Below are 24,283 nucleotides of genomic sequence, written 5' to 3' on the forward strand. Positions count from 1 at the left end.
TGCAGATTCAAGGAAGCTCTCATACTGCCCCATGCTCTGAATGACTAATCTGCGATCTCCAAACAGAGAAGACGAACCAAAGGGTGGTGAAGTTTGCCCGTGAACCTCACGTGGAGGGAGGAGGCAGCGAGTCGACCTGAGCCATCTGTGGGCCATCTGCCTTGGGATTCTGGGGAAAGTTCCTCCCCTGGGCTCTGATCTATCTGTTCCAACTCTGACTCAGAATCAGAGCTGTTAGACATCTCAAGGGGCTTGGACTCATCCCTGACATAGTCAATATGTACAAATTGGCAAGAGATGAGAAAGCAGATAGCCTTTCTGATTTGATAGTACAGTATATCCTTCAAACTTGCCTCATAGTGACACCCTTCCCTTAGGGTGGCTCCCTCCTGTGGTGGCTTCTCCTGTGGTGACAAAATGGAGTGGCTATGCTGGCGGAGCATCTGAGCCCCATCCCTAACTTTTCCTGCTTTGCCTTGTGACGCTCCTTAGCATCTCTCAAGTCATGCCCCTCTTCCTCCTCCTCCTTGGACACTTGGGTTCTGATGGTGGAGGGAGGAGACAGCAGCTCAGCCTGGGCCATCTGTTTTCAAGGCCTTGGGACTCTGAGGAAAGTTCCTCCCGTGGGCTCTGATCTAGCTGTTCCAACACTGATTCAGAATCAGAGGTGTTATCAGACATCTCAAGGGGCTTGGATTCATCCTTGACAGACCTCTGATTGATGAACACCTTATACTTCCTCAGCTCCTCACTAAAATTTTCTGGAATGGGGCAGTGAACCTGTATCCTACAGCATGGAATCTTCCATTCATTTTGTACCACTCCATGGTCAAGCCCTTTGTGACCATAGCCACATGTGACCTTTAAGATAACCTTCCTGGTTGCAGTCACATCTATCAACAGGGTTAGTAAAGCAGCCACTATGTGTCACGATTCACCTTTTTTATGCATTTGTAGAGATAAAGTTGCATTCTGACCAGACCTCAGATTTATACCTAAAGTTGTCTTTCATTTCTACTTGAACAAGGATGTTAACCTTCCTGTTCCAGACTGAAAGATAATTGTGAACGTGTGCAATATATAGTGGTGAGAAAAAGTTTGTGAACCCTAATAATAATTATAGAAATTCCATAGTTGTACCATGATAGCCTTTGTGAATCAAAACCAGTCCTTTTCTAAATATCCAATAGGGTTTATATTAACCAATTCCATGGGTTGTGAAATAAAAATATGTATAAATTCAGCAAATTATGAGTACTTAAGAGTTAGGGTATGTGCAAAAGTAAGAACCCCTGGTTGTATCTGCCCAGTTAAAGGAAATAATTAGAATCAGGAGTTTAAACAATTAGGTAGATCTTCAGGAGTGAGTTTGGGAGGCCCCACCCTATAAAAGGATCAGAAACTTTGTGAGTTTGGTCTTCACCATATGGTTATGTAGAAACACATCATGCCACAATCAAAAGACATCTCTGAGGACCTCAGAAAAGCAGTTATTGCTGCTCATCAGTCTAGAAAGGGTTACAAAGCCATTTCTAAGGATTTGGGGCTCCACCAACCCACTGTCAGACAGATAGTCTACAAATAGTGAAGGTTCAAAACCACAGTCACTCTACCCAGGAGCGGTCATCTACCAAAATCTCTCCAAGAACAAATTGGCGCATTATCCAGGAAGTAAAAAAAAAGAACCCCAGAATAACATCCAAGGATCTTCAGGCCACTCTTGCTTTGGCTAATGTGAATGTTCATGACTCAACAATTAGAAAAAGACTGAACAAGAATGGTGTTCAAGGGGGGATACCCAGGAAGAAACCACTGGATGAACAAAGAACAGTGCTGCTTGTCTGAAGTTCGCTAAAGATCATGTAGATGATCCCCAAGACTTCTGGAACAATGTTCTCTAGACAGACGAGTCAAAGGTAGAACTTGTTGGCCTCAATGACAAATGTTATGTTTGGCGAAAAACAAACACTGAGTTCGAACTGGAGAACCTCATCCCAACTGTCAAACATGGTGGTGGGGATGTGATGGTTTGGGCCTGCTTTACTGCCTCAGGACCTGGACGGTTTGCCATCATTGACACAACCATGAATACTGCAGCGTATCAGAAGATTCTAGAGGAGAATGTCAGGCCATCCGTCCATGAGCTGAAGCAGAACCGAAAGTGGGTCATGCAACAAGACAATGATCCTAAACATACAAGTAGATCTACAAAAGAATGGCTGCAGAAGAAGAAATTCTGTGTTTTAGAATGGCCTAGTCAAAGTCTGGATCTAAACCCCATTGAAGTGTTGTGGCAGGATCTGATGCGAGCTGTTCATGCAAGGAAATCCTCAAATGTCACTAAGCTGAAGCAGTTCTGTAAGGAGGAATGGCCAAAATTCCTCAAAACTGATGTGAGAGACTGACCAACGATTATAGGAAATGCTTACTTGAAGTAATTGCTGCTTGGGGGGCGGGGGGAGGGGAGCAGCAGGTACTGAATCTAAAAGTTCATGTACTTTTTCACACATGAATATTGAATGTTGAATCAGTTGTGGATAAATAAATGTTGAAGAAGCGTCATGTTTGTCATTTGTTTAATCAGGTTATCTATTATTCTTCATCTAGGATTATGGGGATAGATTAAGATCTCATAACATTTTAGGTTGGAAATATGTGGCAATCCTAAGGGGTTCACAGATTTTTTTTCACCATTGTATGTTGGAGAATATAAGGGCTGTCACTTCTACATTCACAGATACTTCTTTCACATCTTTCTATTACCATAAACTTTTATGCATAAATTTCTTTTGGTGTTGTGTGCTTGTTTGTTTCCTTAGCTTCCACAGTTTCTGAGGCTGTGTTGGCTATTTATTATCTTTATAAGTACAACCTGATTATTAATAGATGCTACATTTCCTTATATCTGTCACTACACTGAGTCATCTATATTGTTGGGCTTGCCCAGTTTTTGTGATGTTATTTGTTTTGCTGGTGATGACGCAGATATATTGTTAAAGTAATAGCATCATCATATATTTAGCTTATAATACCTTCTGTATTTTCCATTGCTGTCATTGGCACTTCTAGAATGTCCACCTATGGAGCAGATTCCATCACCAATATGCCTTTTGTCTCTATTCTAGTATTCAGTTTTGCTGTATAATTTAGAGAGCAATCCTATGGGGATAGGCGGCCACCTCTGAACTCGGAGGCAACTGCCTGTCCAATGCAGGGCAGGTGGAAAGTGGAGAAGATCTTTTCCTCTGTGCTCTGGCCACCCTGCAGTCATGGCTAGATGGCTGATTTCGGCTGTTGGAGACTTTGGAGTTGGGGGGGGGGGGGCAGGCTGAACAACGCATAGGAAGTGTCGTATCAGCACTTCCGCACTCCCCACCTCTCCCCGCCCCCAGGAAGGCCCTCTTTTGCCCCACTCTGTGCTGCTCTTCCGAGTGTGGAACCCAGGGACAATTGTGCTGCCAACAAGGCGGTAGAGGAGGGGACAGGGAGACTGTTTTCGCGGAACAAACCTTGGAGCACAGGCTCCGAGGTCCATTCCCGGAAACCAAACAATCCTATGGCTGTCTAGCAGCCATAGGATTGTGCCCTTAGTGTCCAAAATATATATTTTAAATTAGGTAACAAGCTTAGCATGCTGGATTTATTTCTAGCAGAGCCACAGTGCACTCAGCCATGATCTCCCCCTTCTCATCCCTAAATCCTTAAAACCTAGATGCAAAAAGTTGTACCAGAGCCCACAGATATGCCTCAGTCCAGCGAAGGAGAGCAAGTATGTATATTTCTAGATGGATCAAAAACCATAGTCTTACTTTAGGTGTGCATCTGTATGCACATCTCAGTGTGGATGTTGCCTGTCCACACTGCATTGCTCTCAGTGGCATCCACCTCCCCATCTACATCCTGATTGAGCTAGTCACACAGTTCACATATTCTAAGAACCCATGTGAGTTGTTGAGAAGCCAAGTGGGAGCAAGCGTGTGCAACAACTCAGGGCTGGAGCGTTTATCATAACATCTGAACCCAGAACTCTGAATTGTCGGAGAACAAACAGTCTAGAGTGTGAATGCATGGATTTACAATGAGAGAAGCAGGTCATAGAATACATTTTCAAAGTGTGATACAGCTAGATTTAGATGATAAACTATGTTAAATAAATACAAAACATAATGAAAAAAATTTGAGGTGACAGCTTTAGAAGCTGAGTAACTCTTCAAGTTCTGTTTGTAGCAGGTCTGCTGTTCCCTGAACTCATTGCCCATTAACTAAAAATGACAGAACCACTGGGAAGAATTAAGTCAGGTTGTAGTGAGAAAAACTGAATACAGTGCCTTGCATGAGTATTCACCTCCGTTTGACTTTTCCACATTTTGTTATGTTACATCCTGGAAGTAAAATAGATTTAATTAGGATTTCTTGTCACTGATCTACACAAAATAGTCCATAAAGTTGAAGTGGGGGAAAAAATCTACATATTTTACATAATGATTTACAAATAAAAAACTGAAATTCTGGATTGCATAAGTATTTACCCCCTTTGCTGTGACACCCCTAAATAAGCTCTGGTGCAACCAACTGCCTTAAGAAGTCACATAATTAGTTGAATGTGTGTGCAATTCAAGTGTCGCATGATCTCCGATTAAACACACCTGTTTCTGGAAGGCCCCAGAGTTTGTTGGAGAGCATATCTAAACAAACAGCATCATGAAGAACAAGGAGCTATTAAAACAAGTCCAGGATAAAGTTCTGGAGAAGCACCAATCAGGGTTGGGTTATTAAAAAATATCCCAAACTATGAACATCCCCCAGAGCATCATTAAAGCCATTATTACAAAATGGAAAGAATATGGCACAACCACAACTCTGCCTACAGAAGGCAGTCTACCAAAACTCAGTGACCAGGTAAGGGGGGCATTAGTCAGAGAAGCAACCAAGAGGCCAATGATAACTCTGAAGGAGCTGAAGAGATCTACAGCTGAGATGGGAGAAACTGTCCATGGGACAACTATCACCTGGATGCTCTGCAAAGCTGGGCTTTATGGAACAGTGGCGAGAAGAAAGCCATTGCTGGAAAAAAAACCTCATATCAAATCCTGTTTGGATTTTGCCAAAAGGCACGTGGGAGACATAGCAAACATGTAGAAAAAGGTTCTTTGGTCTGCTGAGACAAAAATTGAACTTTTTGCCCTTACTGCAAAATGCTATGCATGGCGCAAAGCCAACAGTACTCAGCCAACACCCTGAAAACACCATCCCCATGGTGAAGCATGTGGTGGCAGCATCATGTTGTGGGGATGCTTTTCATCAGCAGGGACTGGGAAACTGGTCAGGATTGAGGGAAAGATGGATGGAGCCAAATACAGGGCAATTCTAGAGGAAAACCTGTTTCAGTCTGCAAGGGACCTGGGACTGGGGTGGAGGTGCACCTTCAGCAGGACAGTGACCCTAAGCACACAGCCAAAGTTACACTGGAGTGGTTTCAAAACAAGAACCTGAATGTCTTAGAATGGCCCAGTCAAAGCTGAGACCTCAATCCAAATGAGAATCTGTGGCAAGACTTGAAAATTGCTGTTCACCAGTGGTCGCCATCCACCCTGACAAAGCATGAGCAATTTTGCCAAGAAGAATGGGCAAATATTGCAGGATCCAGATGCACAAAGCTGGTAGAGACTTACCCAAAAGAACCCACAGCTGTAATTGCCGCCAAAGGTGCTTCTACCAAGTATTGACTGGGGGGGAGGTGAAACCAACAACTGCCAGTTTGTTTTTCTTTAATTCTTTGTGCCACAATAAAAATATTTTGCACCTTCAAAGTGTTAAGTAGGTTGTGTAAATCAAATGGTAAAAATGCCAATTAAATCCATTTTAATTCCAGGTTGTAACAAACCAAATGTGGAAAAGTCAAAGGGGGGTCAACACTTGTGCAAGGAACTGTACATGGTAAGGGAACTTGAGAGTCTCTCTCTCTCTTACTGTGTTGACTGTAGCCTCAGCAAAGTATATCTGAACAGCTCCTTGGGTTACAAGTGTTCTATAGATTATGGTGACTTGTCTGATAATTGTTGTGCTTACATCATTGGGCAGAATCCAACAAGGCCACTCCATCTCTACGGGTTCTGTTACACTCATGAAAGCTACCGCTTGCGCAATGGGGCGTTTGCACTTCTAAAAATAACCCTGGAAACAAGCAGAAATGCTTATTTCCAGACCTGCCCCATGCCAAAAATTGATTTTTCGGGTCACTTTGGATCATTTTTAGAAGTGTGAAAGCCCCATTCCACCAGTGGTCACTCCTGTGAGTGCACGGGCACAATAGGTGTCAGGGGTGTTTCTGAGCGCAGGGAGTGGGATAGCAGTTCAGATTCTGAAGGAGAACCATCAGACATGGGGGAGGTATGTTGCCAGGCTAGTCCAGATATGAGTAGTTCTGCTTCTCAGGGTACAAATGTACAGATGGCTGAGCTTGAGGGTCCCTCCTCACCCCCCCCAATTGGCCTTGTGTGAGAAGCTGCGCTTAGAGGCCTCACGAGACGAGAAGGACCTCCCCCCCTTAAGTTAAGCTAGCGAGACCGCCTCCCTCTTCAAATGGCGGGCAACTCTCGTAAATTCCATTTGGATCCCCTGAAGGCATTCCTTGTAGACGGAGAGTTTCTCTGAGAATTTGCATCTGTATGACCCTGTGAAGTAATGGATTAAAAGCTGTAGACTGAAGCCTCTCTTCTGTGTATGTTTGGGCATTGAAGTGAAGTGGAGGCTAAGGGAATCGTGACAATAGGATACTACCCTCTGTGTTTTGCTTTTCCTTTTTTCACTGTTGTCTCTGAAGTTCCAAAAGTGATGTGACATTCATTCTCAATTTCTGGGAATTTCCTGTGAACTGATCTTAAACAGCATTGACAGCAGTGTATCTTTATGTTTGTATTTCTCGTTCTTACTATTAAAACTGTGCCTGAGAGTGTATAAATATCACCATTGCTTTTAGTGAAAATCAATGTTGGATGGCCGAAGGATTCTTATTGGTTGAACAGAGAAATACTTGGAATTATTTCATGGTGACTCGAGTAAATTAGATACATATTAAGGTTGTGCCATACAGTTCTGCACAGGAGTTCTCATTAGTTTTTTGAGAACTTTGAAGGCATATACTACATCTGGAGTGCACTCAGACATATTGCCAAACCATGGTTTGTCATGTGCATGAGGAGAATAGAACTGTGCCTGGGACCTGCAAGTCCCCCTCCTTCCTGCTGTGATTATGCCATGATTTTTTAACCTTCTTCTGGGTTCTTAGAAAACTATAGTTTCCCATTGCATCTGAATGTGACAAACCATGGTTTGAGCAAATCATAAATTGCACTTTAAACCCAAACAAGGATCAAACATGTGCTGCTGAGAGCCTGGAAGGAAGTATAGTAATTTTGGTATGTGAGGGGAGGCAGAGTGCCTGCATTTAAGCTTAGCTCTGCTGGACTTGTGTATGTAACTCCAAACCATGGTTTGGTATTATGTTTGACTGCACCCATATTGTACAGACCCAAAGAAATACTGTTACTATTGCTGAAATCTTCACAGGCTTTTAAACAATCCCACCCCCACTCACAAATTGTCAAGCCAATGTGTTATTTCTGACCATTTTCATAACAATAGTAAGTTCCATCCTTACCACATGGCAGGTGTGAAGATCACTACCATGTGAAAACTGACGAGAATGTTGCCTTGTAGTGACTTCTAACACTTCGGTAATGATCCTTCAAAAGCAGACCATTCTGAAGGGCAGATGGTGACAGCACACCTCTGCATGGCTCCTGTCTTGAGGTTGAAAAGACAGTTCAATTCTCCTGTTATGGCAAGACCATTATTAAGTTTACATGGTCTCCTTGCTAAATGGTTCGCAGAACTGGACAAGGAGATTCCCAGGCATATGTATATGCAAGTGGCTTTAAAAACAGATTAGACAAATTCATGGAGGATCAGCAGCTGTTAATTGTGCAATGGAAACTCCCTAAATGAATACCAGATGTTAGGACAATTAGGAATTGTCACCACCTTCCTATCCTGACTGTGAACTTCCAGTGGTACCTGGCTGCCTGCCCTTGGGAACAATATGGTGGACACTGTTCTCAACCTGCAAGGCAATGCATATGCATCTTTTTTAATGAAAGGTTGCATATGAGATTACAGTTACAACAAACTATCACTAGATAAGAACATTTTTAAATAATAAGTGATAACCACTGTCTTTCTAGGCTGCATATTTTCCTAAGGAAAGCTTTAAAATGTGCTCCTGTAGGTATGCAAATATTTATTTGCTTACTTACATGGAACATAATTGATAGCAGTTCTGCTGAGAGGCAGGCTGCATTCGGCTCCTCCTCTCACTGAACTTTTTCCAGCAGGTCATTTTAAGAACTGGTGCCTGAGATTGCTTCTTTTCCTCTTCTCCTCTCATCCTTTTTTTCTTTTGTTTCATGTCTATTAGACTGTAAGGCTGTGAGCAAGGACTGTCTTGTTTAACTTGATCTTATGTAAATCACATGGGGAGATTTTTTTGCCTGAAGAGTGCAGTAAAAATGGTTTAGCACATCACCTATACAAGTTGTATTTGTCACTGGGGGATGTCATCAATTGTATAGAAAAATCCAATTAGAAATTAAACTTTCCTCACCAACCCATGGTTTCTCTTTATGTGTGTTTTATTTGACAAATGTAAAAATACTCTTAATATAAAGAAACACTATATTTAATTGTGTCTTAAATGTCATAGATCCATGGAACCCAGCGTCTGCTGGGACAGCCTGTTCTCTTCCATTAGTAGGGAAAGCCTGGTACAATCATAAGTGCACCTTACACTTTTTGGAAAGTTTTTCTTCTCATCTATGAGAAAAAAATCCACTTAGGGAGCAATCCTATGGCGGTCAGTCAGCGGCTAGATGGCCATAGAATATGTGTGTTTCTGGGAACCAACCTCGAAACCCGCACTCTGAGGTCAGTTCCCAGAGAACCAACTTTCCCCCGTTCTGCACTGCCTCTCAGGCAGCACAGAATAGCTTTATACTCCGTGCTCGGAAGAAAAGTGTGGAGCGGCCAAAATGGGTTGTTCCAGGGGGTGTTCCGGGGCGGGGAAGGCAGAAATGCAGATACAACATATCCTATGTGTCATCTGGCAGCCTCTTCCCATGCTCCGCCTTCCTGTGGCTAGACAGCCAAAGTCTAGTTGCAAATGCAGGGCAGGAGAAGCACGGAGGGGACGATTTTCTCCTGCCCTGCATTGGATAGGCGGTTGCCTCCAAGTTCAGAGGCAGACGCCTATCCCCATAGGATTGCGCCCTTAACATGCAGTACTCTGGATCACAGACAAAGTCCTCCTTTTTGCTTTTATAGTTGATGTACAATTGTACATGACCTGGTTATTTACAAACAGAAGTTGATACGTTCAGATAAAAACTAACCAGCAGGTGCAAAGGAATTTTTAATTAACATCTTAATTAATATTTGAAATAATTTGATGTTGGAATGGTGGAGAAATAATGTAACCGAAAAACAGAATCACTTAACATGGCTCTGTTAAAGCTTTTCTGTGATGCATTAATTGGATATAAAAAGAGAGCTCAGAAATACATATCTGAAAGTTAGTTTCTGAAGTAAATCCCCCATTGTATTATTTTTATTTATTTGTTTATAACATTTGTATCCTGCCCTATATCATTAAGATCTCAGGGTAGCGTACAGATAAAATCAATTTAAACAGAATAAAAATGAATAAATTAAACAGCTAGAACGTATTAAACCATTAAACAAGCTAATACCAATATTTACCATAATTCCCTTATAGTAGTGGGAATATAGAGCATGTTATTATATGATGATACTTAAAAATGAGAATATTGTTTTAAATATCATTGGTAGTTGATAGGAATGGCAGAAACCTCAAAGGAGTATTACATGACATAATTTGTTGACGTGTGTAGAGCTTCCAAATCCTCAAAACAAAAGGTGTTACATAAGTGGAAAGTCCTTGTCATTATTGCTAATTGAATGATGTTATTACAGTGATGTGGATACAATTTAAAAACATATGGTATATTATGTGAGAGAGCTTTTTATTCATCCTATGCTTCATATTAGTTGTTTTAACATTTAAAAAGATTAGTAATCTGGAAGAATTCCCAGCTATTGTTCCAGACAGCAGTTAGATATTTGGGTGGATCATGTAAAAACACTGAAAAGGCTGAGAGAGCATGTGAAATGTTTGTTTGAAGTGATATTACATCAGTGGACTAGACATCTGTACTTTTTGATGTGGTTTTAGAAGGTTTATAGTATTGTACAGGCATTTTAAATGGGTTTTCTTTCACCATATTAATTCTGTTATTTCTGAACCAATGTATTTTTTTCAGTTATGCTATTAAATATGTTGCATCAGTATATATCTGAAGTGCTTTTATGGAAACTGGATTTGCATTAGGCCACATTTAAAGGAAATGTGAGCACTTGAAACTTCCCTGTGTTGGCATGTCCTTTTGTCTGCAAATATACCAACAGAAAACATATATCTATGTTTTCTCACTGAAATCCACCATCGCTGTTACAAAAGAAGAGTTGAGTGTCTTCCTGATTATCATAGGGGGAGGAGGGGCAAGGCACAGTTGCAGGCATTTGTATAATTAGCATTTGTATAATTAAACTAATAATTTTAATATGATGTGTCCCAGGGCCAGTGTTAGCACTTGGCATCCTTGGGCCAAAACAAATACAATAATAAATATTTAAATGCCTGGAAGAAGATAAATATTTTTGCAGGATTCTGAAAAGATAACAGTATAGGCATCTGGCATGCCTCCTTGGGGAGGGCATTCCATAAATGGGGTGCCACAGCTGAAAAGGCCACCTCCCTTGTAGCCACCCACCTAGTGTCATTCAGTGGGGCCACCCGGTGGAGGGCCTCTGAAGGTGGCCTAAGGGTCTGGGCAACTACATATGGAAAGAGATGTTCCATTAGATATTCTGGCCCCAAGCCACCAACTCTCTAAATGGGATCTGGAAAGAGACTGGAAGCCAGTGCAGCTGACACACACTGATATCACATGATACTGTCCAATCATAGTTAGTCGTCTAGCAACTCTATTTTGGACTAACTGAAGTTTCCAAACCATTTTCAAAGATAGTCCCACAGGCAACACATTGCACTAATGTGGTCAGGCAGTTACCAGAGAATGGATAACTGGCACCAGGCTATGTCTGTCAAAATAGCGTTCGTAATGTTCTGTTTGGTAACATTTGAACAATTGCATGTATAATAAGAATGCTCCTTGCTCTTGTTTGCAGCACCAAAGGGAATTCTCCATCTTTCTCCTGATGTTTATCAAGAAATGGAAGCCAGCCGCAACAAAGCATCTCCTGGTACCCCTGGAAACTATTTGTCATCCAAGGAAATGAGCCAGACTTCTAGTTTTTTCTTCAGTGTGTCCTCTGCCACTAACAGTACAGCTACAATTGCCAGAGAACTGCTCATGAATGGAACATCCCCAACTGCTGAAGCTATATGTCTAAAAGGAATGTCACTCATATCTCCTTGTTCTACAGTGCAGCCTTCAAAGCAGCTGGAATATCTGGCAGGGATCCAAGGCTTTCAGGTATGGGTGGGTTGGAATAAAAGGCACTGTAGAGCCAGTATTGTAGAATTACTGTCTTGTCATTGTGACTGAAATGAGAGTCAAAGTATGCCATTCGTAAATTAGGCAAGGCTGTATGAAAGTTAGGTGCTCTTGTATAATCTGCAATTATTTTTTTCTCTGTCCATCTGTGCCCATCTAGAGCTTTTTCCATGGAGAAAAAAGAAAGAAAAAAGAACCCTATTTCATGGAGTGTATAGTCATTCCACTTTTGACTCTGCTGAATAGGTTCTGCAGGTCCTTGTATTGGCTTGCATCCAGTAGTGTCCTGCGCAAGCTCATGAAAGCAAGGTTCTCCCATCCTGCTCCGGCATACTTGTGCCTGAGGGAGAAAAGGGAGCCAGGAAAGCCCCCGTTCTGTAGCTCACCGATGTTAGGATTCAAGTCATTCAGTTCGCATGACATGACAGGCCATCGTGACCACCTTAATCAATTGAGGAGCTGCAGTGCATGCCAACCACCATTTTGAATATGCAACCCCTGATTGGGGGATGTCATGTTGTCCAAATCCGGCCGTCAGGGGTTATGTGAGGGTGAAAAAACATTCACATAACCCTACAACTAGCCAAGGGTTATGTTTAACCCCCACATAACCCCCAATGGCTGGGTTCGGACAGCACAACAACCCCCAAGTGGGGGTTGCATATTCTAAATGGTGCCCATGGGCACCACAGCTCATCATGGGTTAAATAGCCCACAGTAAGCCGTGGCATGTCGTGCAAACCAGGTCATTCTTACAAAGCTTCATGTGCCCTTCTGGACCAGAGGTGAGAGTCAGATAACAAAATAGGGGTATACCTCTTTCAAGCCACTTTCAACTCTCTTTAAAACTATTATCGCTTCCCACTATATATTAATCAGACTATATGTACGTATTAGTTCATCAGATTGTATCACTTTTCATCAGCACAAATCATAGTTACATGAAGGTGGGAAAATTCCCTTTAGCAGCAGATCCTTGGTGAGGGATCATCGCTCAGTGGTAGAGTTCATGTTTTGCGTCAGACGGTCCCAGGTTCATTCCCTGGCATCTCCAGGTAAGGCTAGGAAAGAATCCTGCCTGAAACCCTGGAGAGCTGCTTCCAATTAGTGTTGACAATCCTGGGATAGATCGACCAAGGGTCTGACTCACTATGAGGCAGCTTCCTATGTGATGTTAAGACATGTGCATTCCCTGAGTAAATATGCTATACTACATTTGAAGTCTGATTTGGTTTCTTGCTTAATTCTGCATTGTGTTGGCTTTCCTCTTTAGACTTTTGAATGTGTTTGATTTACTCTCTTTTGTATATGGTTAGTATGTATAAGTCCTTCTAAATATTTATCTAAATGAAGATTATGAGAATGAAGAGGTATTGGAATATATACAGGTCAGTTAAATATTTCATCATAAAAAGTTATGGCTAGCATCTAGCTAGCCCCTTGTATGTGAGCAAGTGTTTTTGTGTGAAATAGGACTTGTCTTGTTTTCCCAGCCAACCTTCCTGTACCACACCTAAACCTGCTTTTTAAACTTTGGGGTGATGGTATGGAGTTAAAAGCGGCTTCTGATGTGTTCAGGGAGGTGTAATGTTTGCAGAAAGAAAACACCAGACAGACCCATTTAAAACCAAAGGAAGGACATCAGATCTTGCACTTGTTACATTCAGGTTATAGATTCTGTTTAAACAAAAAAGCAATTATACACTTTAGGCTTCCTTGGTACTGAGAAAAACAAAAATATCAATAGTTTGCCCCAACAGAATCGAAATCCCTGTAAGAGCTAGATATCTTGTGTGTCTAAGTTCATCTGCATACAGTAGTGTCAGGAAATCTCTTGAAAGGAAATCCAGTCCTCAAAAGTTTTAATTATCTTTCTCATCTTTCTTTCACATCTTGTTGGACTGCTTGCACCTAAAAGCAACATTTTTATTCATAGAGCCCAAACCCAATTCATAGTAGTGTTTTCACAAAGTTATTTCCTTGCTTCTTTAGCTGTAGTATACAATTTCTAGGCACTGATTGCTTGTGCTTTTCCTGTCTCCTCATCCCCCCATCCTGTCCCCCAATTCTTGATTGGGCTTGAAAAATAGAATCCTTGTTTCCCGTTTGCCCAGGTTGCTGCTGATCATGCTTCATTCTACATGAATTTCAGTAGATATTCTCTCTAATTCCCACTTATTCCTTCAGTGTATCAAGAAACTGGTTATTTTGGCTTCCTACCCACTTCCCTTTTGTTCAGTTCAGCTTAATACCTTGGCTGCCTGAGTTTTTGGAATGAGCGTGAAGCTCTGTGCTGGATCACTGAGCACTGAGGAGAGTGTTGAACAGAATCTCTGTGGGAAATGCCTTAGTGCGCTGTCAAGTGCCTGTCACCGGTCTCTTCACCATCTCAGAACAGAAAGCGCTTTCTGTTCAAGATCTTAAAAGCCTTTTCCTTTACAGGTTAGTTTTATCATGCAGGTTTACCAATTAGGAAAATAATACATTTACCAGCATGTCACGTCTTTCTTGTTTCTTGAATAGCTCAGAGTTGTGGGTTTTAAAAAAATTATTAGTTCCTGTTTTCTGAGAACAATCATCATTAACTTGTCTGTTTCTTAATTATAAACATATCTTTGTTCTCCATTGACAATCAGTTTTCCTGCACATTCAGTTTTCCTACCTTCCATTTTTAAATTAACAAAACAATAAAAAATGACTCCCAGGGGGCATTATTACTGTATAAGAAAACAAATATACCCATATTCTTTTTCTAAACTTTATTTGGAGAATCTCCAGGTAGAGGACATACCTTTTAAAAAATATATTTTGTTTAAACTTTTCTGAATTCATTTTATATATAAAACACACATGTGTTACAAGCCATAAATATTTCAGGACCATAGGGACCACTATATACTCTTTTTTTTGCTAGGCAAACATATTAAATTATTCATTACCGGTTATTACAGTTCTCTGTTATGAAAAGAGCTATGCTGTGCTTTGATTCAGTTCAAATTAATGAAGCCAAGTACTTAACAAACAAAAAATCAGTATCTTAATAAAGCATTCTTATAGTTTAGGCTTGTGTTTAATAAGGATTCTACCCTTAAAGGGGGCCTAAAAACATTTTAAATAAATAAATATTTAAGCCACTTTCTTGAAGACTTAACTATTAAACAAACCCAGCTACATGTCAAAATGGGTTTGTTATGTTTGATGTTTATGTGCCATTTTGTTCATTGCTTCATAACATGAATAGAAAATGTTTTTGACAGTGTAAATAAAATATTCCAAATAATTTGTTTACATTTAAAAATCTAGTGGAATTAGTGTGCAAGTTTTATTTCATATTTTTTAACTGTATAGGCCACTTTTTTGAATGTTCTAGCTAGCTAACAATGAACATGATTTGTTCAATCCAGCAATTTTTTACTAGGGTGAAGTACCCACTGGAAGTAACTGGAGTTTGTCAGAAAGGGTCAAACTAGATGTGACAAGCAGTTGTGCACTAGTTTGCCATGTACACATATAAAGTCAGATGGTAATTCAGTCTTTACACCAAAAAGGGAAGGAAGTTAATATCACTTTCTCCTTCCTCCTGCTGCTTTAAGCAATTTTCCGTAGATACCCTCCAACACCAGAGGTAAGCCAGATAGGGGGAAATTGCTTAAAGCAATGTAGAACAGTGAAGTAAGGGGGTTTGCTTCCTTCCCTGCACCCACCTTTGTTTAAAGAGTAGACCTCACTTCCACTTTGTGTGAACAGTACAGCCTTGTGTACAAAATGCACATAGATGACCTGTCATGTCTGGTTTGTATTGGTACTTGCAGGGCAATTTTTAAAATATTTAGAATTCTACAAAATGTTAAGGGTATCAGTAGAAAAATGAAAAGAAAATGAAGAGTGTACAAAATGAATTAACTAGGTCAAGCCCCTAAGACTGCATAGGAAATATCCAGGAAGCTGGAATTGGGATGTGTGTCATGAGGTTAAAAGACTCCCCTCCCTGAATTCTTCAGGGAAGTTTCAGGAGAGTGGGAAAGGAAAAAGGAAACCTTTTTTCCTTCCCACTTTCCAGAACCCTCACCCCAATATATAGCAATAAAGGGCTTAACTTTTGGGCTGGTGCAAAGCCCCAAGCCTGAGTCCTTTAGCATTTCCTAGTACAGCTGGGAAAGGTTTCAGGTAGATGAGAAAGAAAAACACTGTCCTCCCACCCCGCTGCCAAGACACCCCTACGAGGCTTCTGTTCAAAGCTAGTTCAAACCATGACTAAGAACAACAATGTTAAAAGCTGGGGATACACTGCAACATTTTGTTTCAGTTCCCCACTTTTTGCTATATTATTATTATTATAAGGTTAGAGTACCGCAATGAGCGTCGAGCCAAACAAGCAACGATTTTCCAGAAAAGATCTGCGGCATTAATTTAGTGGGTTTCAGTAGAGCATCTAAAGTGTGTATAATAATATACTGCAAAACCTGGTATTTGAAGTTGTGAAGGTATAAAACCACTTGATAGTCAACAGATTCAAAAGAATATGATGACGATCAGAAAAAAAAGTTAGATTGGTTCAGAATTTATTTATTTATTTACAATATTTATATACCGCTCCACATCAAAGATTTCAGGGCGGTGAACAACAAGATAAAAGAATAAAACCCCATAATTAAAACAGTTAAAACAGTTTAAAATAACAGATTCTGAACTTAATAAACTGCAGCTGCTCACTCAAGGAATGACTCTCAAAATAGCAATATCTTCAGGAGGCACCAAAAACAGCACAATGTTGGCACCTCCCTGACCTCCAAGGGCAGGGAATTCCACAGGAAGTGGGCCACCACGCTGAAGGCTCTTTTCCTGGTGGACTCCAACCAGGCCATAGGTCCGTGTGGAACCACCAGGAGCAAGTCCTCCAATGACCTCAGTAACCAGGCAGGTTGGTAAAGAAGAAGGCACTGTCTCAGGTATTCTGGTCCCAAGTTGTTTAGGGCTTTGTACACTAGTACCAATCCCTTAAACCTGTTGTTGTTGTTGTTCAGTCGTTCAGTCGTGTCCGACTCTTTGTGACCCCATGGACCATAGCACGCCAGGCCATCCTGTCCTCCGCTCTCTCCCGGAGCGTGCTCAAGTTCATATTCATTGCATCAGTGATGCTATCTAGCCATCTCATCCTCTGTCGTCCCCTTCTCCTTTTGCCTTCAGTCTTTCCCAGCATCAGGGTCTTTTCCAGAGAGTTTTCTCTTCGCATTAGGTGGCCAAAATATTTGAGCTTCAGCTTCAGTATCTGTCCTTCCAATGAGCAGTCAGGGTTGATTTCCTTTAGGATTGACTGATTTGACCTCCTTGCAGTCCAGGGGACTCGTCAGAGTCTTCTCCAGCACCACAGTTCGAAAGCATCAATTCTTCGGCGCTCAGCCTTCCTTATAGTCCAGCTCTCACAGCCATACATTACTACTGGGAAAACCATAGCTTTGATTAGACGGACTTTTGTCGGCAAGGTGATGTCTCTGCTTCTTACTATGCTGTCCAGGTTTGCCATAGCTTTCCTCCCAAGGAGCAAGCGTCTTTGAATTTCATGGCTACAGTCACCGTCTGCAGTGATCTTGGAGCCCAAGACAGTAAAATCTGTCACTGCTTCCATTTCTTTCCCTTCTATATGCCAGGAAGTGATGGGGCCAGATGCCATGATCTTAGTTTTTTTAATGTTGAGTTTCAAACCAGCTTTTGCACTCTCCTCTTTCACCCTCAACAAGAGGCTCTTTAGATCCTCTTCACTTTCTGCCATTAGGGTGGTATCGTCTGCATATCAGAGGTTGTTGATAATTCTCCCGGCAATCTTAATTCCAACCTCTGATTCATCCAACCCGGCATTTCTCATGATGTACTCTGCATATAAGTTAAATAAGCAGGGTGACAATATGCAGCCTTGTCGTACTCCTTTCCCAGTTTTGAACCACTCGGTTGTTCCATGTCTGGTTCTTACTGTTGCTTCTTGTCCCTCGTACAGGTTTCTCAGGAGACAGGTAAGGTGGTCTGGTACTCCCATCACTTTAAGAATTTGCCACAGTTTGTTGTGATCCACACAATCAAAGGCTTTAGCGTAGTCAATGAAGCAGAAATAGACGTTTTTCTGGAATTCTCTTGCTCTCTCCATGATCCAGTGAACGTTGGCGATTTGATCTCTAGTTCCTCTGCCTCTTCGAAACCCAGCTTGTACTTCCGGTAGTTTTCAGTTCACATACTGCTGAAGCCTAGCTTGTAGGATTTTGAGCATCACCTTGCTGGCATGTGAAATGAGCGCAATTGTGCGGTAGTTTGAACACTCTTTGGCATTGCCCTTCTTTGGCATTGGAATGTAAACTGACCTTTTCCAGTCTTGTGGCCACTGTTGAATGCAGAGTTCCAGAGAATAGCAAGGAGAGACAAGAAGGCCTTCTTAAATGAACAATGCAAAGAAATCGAGGAAAACAACAGAATGGGAAAGACTAGAGATCTCTTCAAGAAAATTGGAGATCTCAAGGGAACGTTTTGTGCAAAGACAGGCATGATAAAGGACAAAGAAGTCAGGGACCTAACAGAAGCAGATGAGATTAAGAAGAGGTGGAAAGAATACACAGAAGAACTATACAGGAAAGATCTTAATGTCCTTGATAGCCATGATAGTGCGCTCACTGAACTTAAGCCGGACATCCTCGAGAGTGAAATCAAGTGGGCCTTAGGAAGCATTAGTAACAACAAAGCTAGCGGAGATGACAGTATTCCAGCTGAGCTATTTAAAATCCCTTAAACCTGGCCCGGTAGCAGATAGGCAGCCAGTGCAGTTCCCTCAGCAAAGGTGGTACATGCTGAAAATCGGCAGCTTCTGACAACAGCCGAGCTGCTGCATTCTGCACCCCCATCCAGAATAGGCAATGGGCCTGTCTCCCAGATTTGGGAGCCACTCACCCACAGGACTTCCATCTTGCCAGCATTCAGTTTCAGTTTATTGGCCCTCATCCAGCCCATTACTGAGTTCAGGCACTGGTCCAGTACTTGCACAGCCTCTCTGGATTCAAATGTCACAGAGAGATACAGCTGCGTGTCATCAGCATACTGATGGCACTTGGCTCCAATCTCCCTAATGACTGCTCCCAGCGGCTTCATATAGATGTTAAACAACATTGGGGACAAGATGGTACCTTGCGGCACCCCATTGCTCAATTGCCGAGGGGCCGAAGAATAGTCACCCACTGTTACTTTCTGAAATTGGCCTATAGGTAGGACCAGAACCACTGTAACACAATGCCTTCGATACCCATCCCATGAAGTTGATGGTATCAAAAGCCGATGAGAGGTCAAGCAGAATTAACAGGGTTGCACTCTGTTAATTCTGCTCTCTTGATAATGGTCATCCATCAGGGTGACCAAGGCTGATTCAGTCCCATAACCAGATCGAAACCCAGACTGGAATGGGTCTAGATAATTAGTATCCTCCAAGAATGCCTGCAGTTTCTCTGCCACAACCTTCTCAAGTACCTTCCCTAGGAAAGGGGTATTTGCAACTGGGCGTTAGTTGTCTAATACAGTTGGGTCAGGAGTGGGCTTCTTCAGGAGTGGCCACACTACTGCCTCCTTAAGGACAGCAGGGACCACCCCTTCCTGCAGAATTGTCTTTCAAGTGGAGTTCAGGGTTGATAAACACTTTTTTCCCTTGTAAATTAAAATTATTGCACATGGCTAGTGTATCAGTCTTCCAGTATTTGTTTTTAGATACATGGACCAATGTAATTTTTTGAATTTCTTAGTTTGGAAGACATCCCTGAGAACCATAGCAGTGCATTTCCTTTGCTCTAAATTAACCTCATAAGTGGAGTTTAACTAGCACGTATCAGAGCTTCCTTCCCGTTCTTCTCTCTACCCCCATCCATTTGAGTATCAGGAAGTATGACCTTTCCAGAGGTTAAGAGCAGTGGTAATCTGTGAATAGTTTAGTAATTATTTACAGTTCTCCATCTGCAGCGATTATTGTTATATGTTTAATGCATGCAATGTGCCATATAGTGCAACTGCTAAATTTGCTCTTTGGAAACATCTCACCATGGTTCATCAGAAAATGTAACATCCATATTTGATGCACCTCAGAATAGTTCTGCTGAAGTCAATATCCATTTAGTTTAGGAGTGACTGGAATGTAAGAAAAAAGTTGCTGGGTTAGCCTAATATCCTACCTAGCCTCAAATCTTTTCTCTAACTGTAGCTAATACAGAATGGTCCAGAAGAACTGCCTGAAGAGCAAAAAAAGCAGTAACACAATGTTCCATTTGTCACTCTGTCTCAGGTTTTAAGTTGTATGCTAATAAGCAAGTGACAATTCTATTCTCTATAAAGTATCCTGATCTGTTTTGAATCTGGCCAAACTGTGAACACCATTACATCACAGAGACGTGGTCCAGCCATTTTTTAAATTATGTCTGAACCAGGCTAAACTTATGTCTGAAATTAATCTGTTCATACACATAGACCAGTTCGCACAATCAGGGTGGCTGAAACAAGCCACTGTGGCTTGTTGCAACCGTCACATGTGCTGGACACATGCCAGCCAGATTTCCCTACTTACCCACACTGACGTGGCTTGCCATGACGTCTGAACCTGGGTGGTACGGCATGTTTGGGGTGGGCAGCAACCCTCAAATAACTCATTGGCTGTTGTTGGGTTATTTGAGGATTGCTGCCCACTCCAAACAAGCCATGCTGTCCAGGTTTGGATGACCCGGCAAGCCACACTGGTGTGGGTAATTAGGGAAATCTGGCCAGCACACACCCAGCATGCCCGGCGGTTGCAACAAGTCATGGTGGTTTGTTTCAGCCACTGTGATAGTGCGAACTGGGCCATTGTGACATGATAAATGTTTGAAAAAGGAGCTGCTCAGATGTAATGCCCCATAACAAGGCATATGTGAGAAGTGGGTCCACAGGCTATGGTGGCAGTGTTCAGCATGTCAATACAAGAGGAGCTATACTAATGTAGTGAAAGTTGCCCCACTCATATAAGCAATCCACTTCACACAGTGGCTTGCATTGTGCAGCTAACCTCTCCGTGCACTTGCATTTTCAAAACATGCCACATTATACTTTATCCATATGAATGTGTGTTTGAAAAATGTGAACTTATAGAACTGTAGGGCTGATTCACATGTACATGTGCATCATGTAATAACTACAGCATAGTAAAATAACCTTCATTTGTAAGTGAGGCATTACAGTTTTGTGGGGAGGAAGAACAAGATTTATGACCAACTTCATGGGCCTGGTCTTGGAGAGACACATTACCACAGGGCCGCCATCAAGGGTAGGCATGGTTGGGCTCCTGCCAAGGCCCCACACACCAGCAGAGGCCCACTGACAAGAGCTCCCTGGACTTGTTTCTCCTCTTCACCATTGCAACTTGCTTGTTCATCTGGCTCTCATTCTGGCCCAGACAACTGGGGTGGTGAGAAGGATATGCAGTTGATGCCACTGTGTTCTTGCTTGCTGGCTCTCTGTAGGTGGTATCACTGATAAAGAAGAGAAGGAGGAGCAACAGAAGCTGGTGACAATGGTGGTGAGAAGGTAGACTTACTGAGGCAGGGGGCACATTGAGAGTGTCATGCCCAAGGGCCCTCAAAAACTTGGAGCTGGCACTACATATGCCTAACAACAATAGCAACATTATTGTTGTTGTTGTTGTTGTTACTACTATTAGTAGCACTACTATCGTTACAATAGTAGGTATAGATGGTTTTGAAAAATAATCACATATGATCTGAAATGATGTGGAGGGGGTAACTTCTTTCCTTACTTCACCTCTACACCAAAGAAAACATCTTATGTCACTAGAGATTCAGCTGTAAATAGTTAACAGGAAATCAAGTAATGTACATGCATATACTGATCCATAATCTCATATTTTATAAGCAGTAGAGAGTTGGAGCATCAATAGTTCTGCAGTTTTGGATTATAAGATCCTTCAGGTGATATGCTCCTGTTTAAAGCAGTATTTTTAATTGCCAATACACAGTGTCAAGTCACAGTCAAGGAGCTAGCTCAGCCTCCTGCTCTTCAGCCCCCTCTTCCTGGTACTGGTCAGGAAGTTGCCTTCTTTCCTAGATGTGTAGACGTGCAGTTATATGTAAATGTTGCTGAATATTTGTGTGGCTACACATTCAGAAGTGAGCCCTTGTATCATATCTAACTGGATGACCAACTCCCAGAATAAAAAAAAAATGTTGGGAACCATTGGTCCAATCAACCAGCTGGCTTTAAATCTTTTTCTCTGGAATCTTCTGTATGAGACACACAGCGTTTAGTAGATGTAAAACATAGTGTTGTCTTTTTTTCATTGTTTAGCTTTGAAAAATCAAATGCTATTCAGAAAGGAAATGAGATTCAGTTAAATGTTTACAAGGAAGAAAAGAGAATCTCTTTGGACTGGCTTCGAAAGATGCATGAACTCGGTGCTGTTTCCCTCTTAAGATACAGATAAACTTAAGCAGGAAATATCACAGAGCAATGCCACTGACCCTCTGAAATCCAAACTACTGCAAAAGGAGCAATTAGCATAACTTTTCAAAGTTAATGAACTGAAACAAGCTATATGCGGATGTTCATATCTACATGAGGTGGGGTCTTGGATTTGTTGGTCCTCCCCCTCTGATTCATCTGTCCCACCTCCAAGCCCATCTGACGTCCATGCACTGGAATGTCCTGTTTACATCGGGGCTGCCATGCATACCTGAAACACATACAGCTGGAACCAGACTCAGTCATGCTTAGATTAGACCCATTGAAATCGGTGAGATGTGTTAGTTATGAGAAGTTAGTCTTTCTCAGAAGTGAGCATCCTCATGACTAACAAGTCCTGTTGATTTCAGTGTGCCCACACTGACTAAGTCTGGGTCCATCCCATAATCTGTACACACCAGTGTTGTGGTGTACAGACCATGCTTTTCAGCCTATATGTATTGGGCTCGGTCTGTATATGTCCCTATGCACATGTGACCGCCAAGCTGTAATAGACACCACCACCCCCATTTAGGTCCCTTGAAGAGAGCTTATCTGTACTCAGAAACTCTCCCCGCCATGCGCATCTGAAGCATCTCCCTCAAATCCACAGGGGAAGTGCAGATGATTCCCACTGATGCTTCTCTCAAGCCACTTCCATGGGCTAAACTGTGTTCTAAGCATTACTTTCCATGTGTATATGAGGAACCTCATGTGTTCCTAGAAAGACTAACTCTCTGTCAGATTGGTCGGAATCCCCTTTTCATGGTGTGGGGTGGGGGCTGAGAATCTCCAGAGATAAAGAGTAAGTTTTCCAGTGTTCTTTATCTCTCCCTGGGATTCTTTTTACAAGTGTGGGGATGACCTATGCTCTTTTGTGCGTCACTTGAAGATATCTTGTAAGTTACCAAGTCTGCTTCATATATTATCTAGTTCAGTTAGTGCATATATATAACACAGTTTCATATTTCCCCCGTTCTCTTATGTTGGTTTAAATAAATCTGTTATTTTAGTTGGAACTCTGGAGTTGATTAAGTTCTTTGCCTGGCTACTCACAAGAAATCCTATAGCTCTGAACTGCCTCCGGCTTCAAAGCTGGGAAATCTCAGTGGTGACAGCTTCTGCTCTTAAAGGGGTGCATCTCCCCTAAGAGCGCTTTTGTTTGTCACACCAGTGCACAAACATTGTGGGTGGGGCAGGGGCAGAAGAGTGCAGCTCTGATTCCCTCCTCAAGACATAAGCTTGGTCTGCATAGGGTAGCAATGACATGTTGTTGATAAGTGTTGTGTGCTATCTCACTGGACAGTCAGGGCTTTAATCCTGCTATTGAGATTGATTATTCATGGAAGTTTGCGGGTCCTTTACATGACGTCATCAGCTTCCAAGGCATCTCCCGCACTAAATGACCTTTATGCCATTTTTTAAAAGATTGGAGATAATGAGCTATCAAATTACTGCATGTTGTGTTCCCTCCTGGAAAGAGGAAATCCCACAATAAGAGGAGCCAGACCACCGCATCATCTAGTGACTGTGTAATGAAACATATAGAACAACGCAGATAAGGGGGGAAAGCGGGGGGGGGGGAGGCAAGCTCGTGTAAAGGGAGCCCGTTGTGATCCTGCATTTAAAATGGAAGCAGAAAGCCCTGGTAAAATTGTGGGATTTTAGTCTGGTGTAGAAATGCTCAAAGTGGGTGCAAAGAGAAAAGGTAGCTGCTACAATGAAGAGTAGCTGAGCTTAATGGTAAAAAAAGAAGTGATGGGAGCAAGGAGGAAAGCTTTATCAAAATAAGACCCTTGGGCATTTTCTGTCAGGTATCTCAGATACTCTGCAGACACACGTATTTATTTCAATAAAGTTGTCTGGGTGGTACTAGTCTTCTTCATTTTGGTGCAGGATGACACCTGTTCCTGAAATACACCCATCATATATTATATCAGCAATATGGATGTTGTTTTTGCTTTTAAAACATCCGTGGAGTTTTGCCTGGGGGTAATCAAGAGATAGCTTTAGCAGTATTGTAAATGCTGGCCCACTTAACTCTTACCATTTTTGATACTCAGATGCACATTGTAGCCTCAGCTGAACACAGAGGTAAGTGTATTATTAGTTGATTTCATGGTGATTTT

The 24,283-nt window shown here is 41.9% G+C and overlaps 1 protein-coding gene across 22 annotated transcripts in view; it reads left to right on the top strand.

The window, feature by feature from the left end:
• The window catches only part of STAU2 (staufen double-stranded RNA binding protein 2), a 193,381-nt gene that overhangs the window by 80,933 nt on the left and 88,165 nt on the right, over window positions 1-24,283 (top strand). For all 22 annotated transcript variants that reach the window (XM_084849286.1, XM_084849293.1, XM_084849295.1 and 19 more), the window contains one exon: window positions 11,323-11,630. In XM_084849286.1, the coding sequence (XP_084705412.1) occupies window positions 11,323-11,630 (308 nt within the window). The remainder of the gene's footprint in view (window positions 1-11,322; window positions 11,631-24,283) is intronic.

Source organism: Heloderma suspectum, chromosome 4, assembly GCF_057233095.1.
Source record: "Heloderma suspectum isolate Gila_16-S chromosome 4, 16-S_ref, whole genome shotgun sequence".
Lineage (NCBI taxonomy): Eukaryota > Metazoa > Chordata > Lepidosauria > Squamata > Helodermatidae > Heloderma > Heloderma suspectum.